The following is a 1,137-nucleotide window of genomic DNA, read 5'->3' on the forward strand; positions in this document are numbered from 1 at the left end:
CCTCTACGCGACACTGGTCAGGCCCCAGCTGGAGTACTGCATCTGGTTCTGTGCGCCCCACTTCAGGAGGGATGTGGACAACATTGAGAGGATCCAGAGGAGGGCCACCCGCATGATCCGGGGACAACAGGACAGACCCTACAATGAGAGACTGTGGGACCTGAACCTGTTCAGCCTTCACAAGAGAAGGCTGAGGGGGGACCTGGTGACCATCTATAAACTCATTAGGGGGGACCAGAAGGGTTTGGGAGAGACCTTGTTTCCCCTGGCGCCCCCTGGCATAACAAGGAATAACGGCCACAAGTTGTTGGAGAGTAGGTTTAGGTTAGACATCCGTAAGAACTACTTCATGGTCAGGGCGGCTAGGATCTGGAACCAACTTCCAAGGGAAGTGGTGCTGGCTCCTACCCTGGGGGTCTTTAAGAGGAGGCTTGATGCCTACCTAGCTGGGATCATTTGAACCCAGTTTTTCTCCTGCCCAGGCAGGGGGTCAGACTTGAAGATCTACAAGGTCCCTTCTGACCCGACTTCTATGACTCTATGAAATCTCTGCACCTTCCTGGTAATACTCAGAAGCCTGCAAAATCAAGCCATGCTCAACAAATCTGTGTCACGCAGGAGCACCTCAAAGTCATGGCTCCTAATTCCTGGCAATAACTACTAGCTTGAGATCCCTCCAGGACACAACTCAGAAAGAAAGGAGTCTTACAATCAGGTGGTGTGCCACTTGCCAAAAACAGGAGATGGACACTGTGGCAGTTGTCACCTTTCCGCCTCAGGGAGATGAAAGCCAATTACTAACTATGACTTTTCCCTGAACTGTGTCCCAGGCTCCAGCTGCCTGGCGGGAATCTGTCTGGGGATGGTTGTCCCTGGAGCTCTTCCTGGAGCTCCCTTTGGCCGTGCTGGTGGAGGGCCTTCCTCATGGCTCCCCGGGGAAAGACAGATGTCTTCCGCCTGCATGGACCTCTCTTCCCCGTTCTCCAAAGCGCATCAGAGGCCAACGCTGCATGCCACACCCTGCGGCTGGGCACTGACAGATAGCTTTGCCAACTCCGTTGGAATCTACTCGGGAAGGTTTCCGAAACGACCTGTGGATATCAGGTACGGATGATGGTGTGTGAACCTGACATCAGA

The 1,137-nt window shown here is 53.7% G+C and overlaps 1 protein-coding gene across 1 annotated transcript in view; it reads left to right on the forward strand.

Annotated features, from left to right (window-relative positions):
* Positions 1-961: 961 nt before the first annotated feature.
* The window catches only part of OTOP1 (otopetrin 1), a 31,960-nt gene continuing 31,784 nt past the window's right edge, over positions 962-1,137 (forward strand). The window contains exon 1 of the mRNA XM_019525816.1: positions 962-1,104. Coding sequence (XP_019381361.1) covers positions 962-1,104 — 143 coding nt within the window. The remainder of the gene's footprint in view (positions 1,105-1,137) is intronic.

This window comes from Gavialis gangeticus, unplaced genomic scaffold (assembly GCF_001723915.1).
Source record: "Gavialis gangeticus isolate Ggan-Ray unplaced genomic scaffold, GavGan_comp1, whole genome shotgun sequence".
Lineage (NCBI taxonomy): Eukaryota > Metazoa > Chordata > Crocodylia > Gavialidae > Gavialis > Gavialis gangeticus.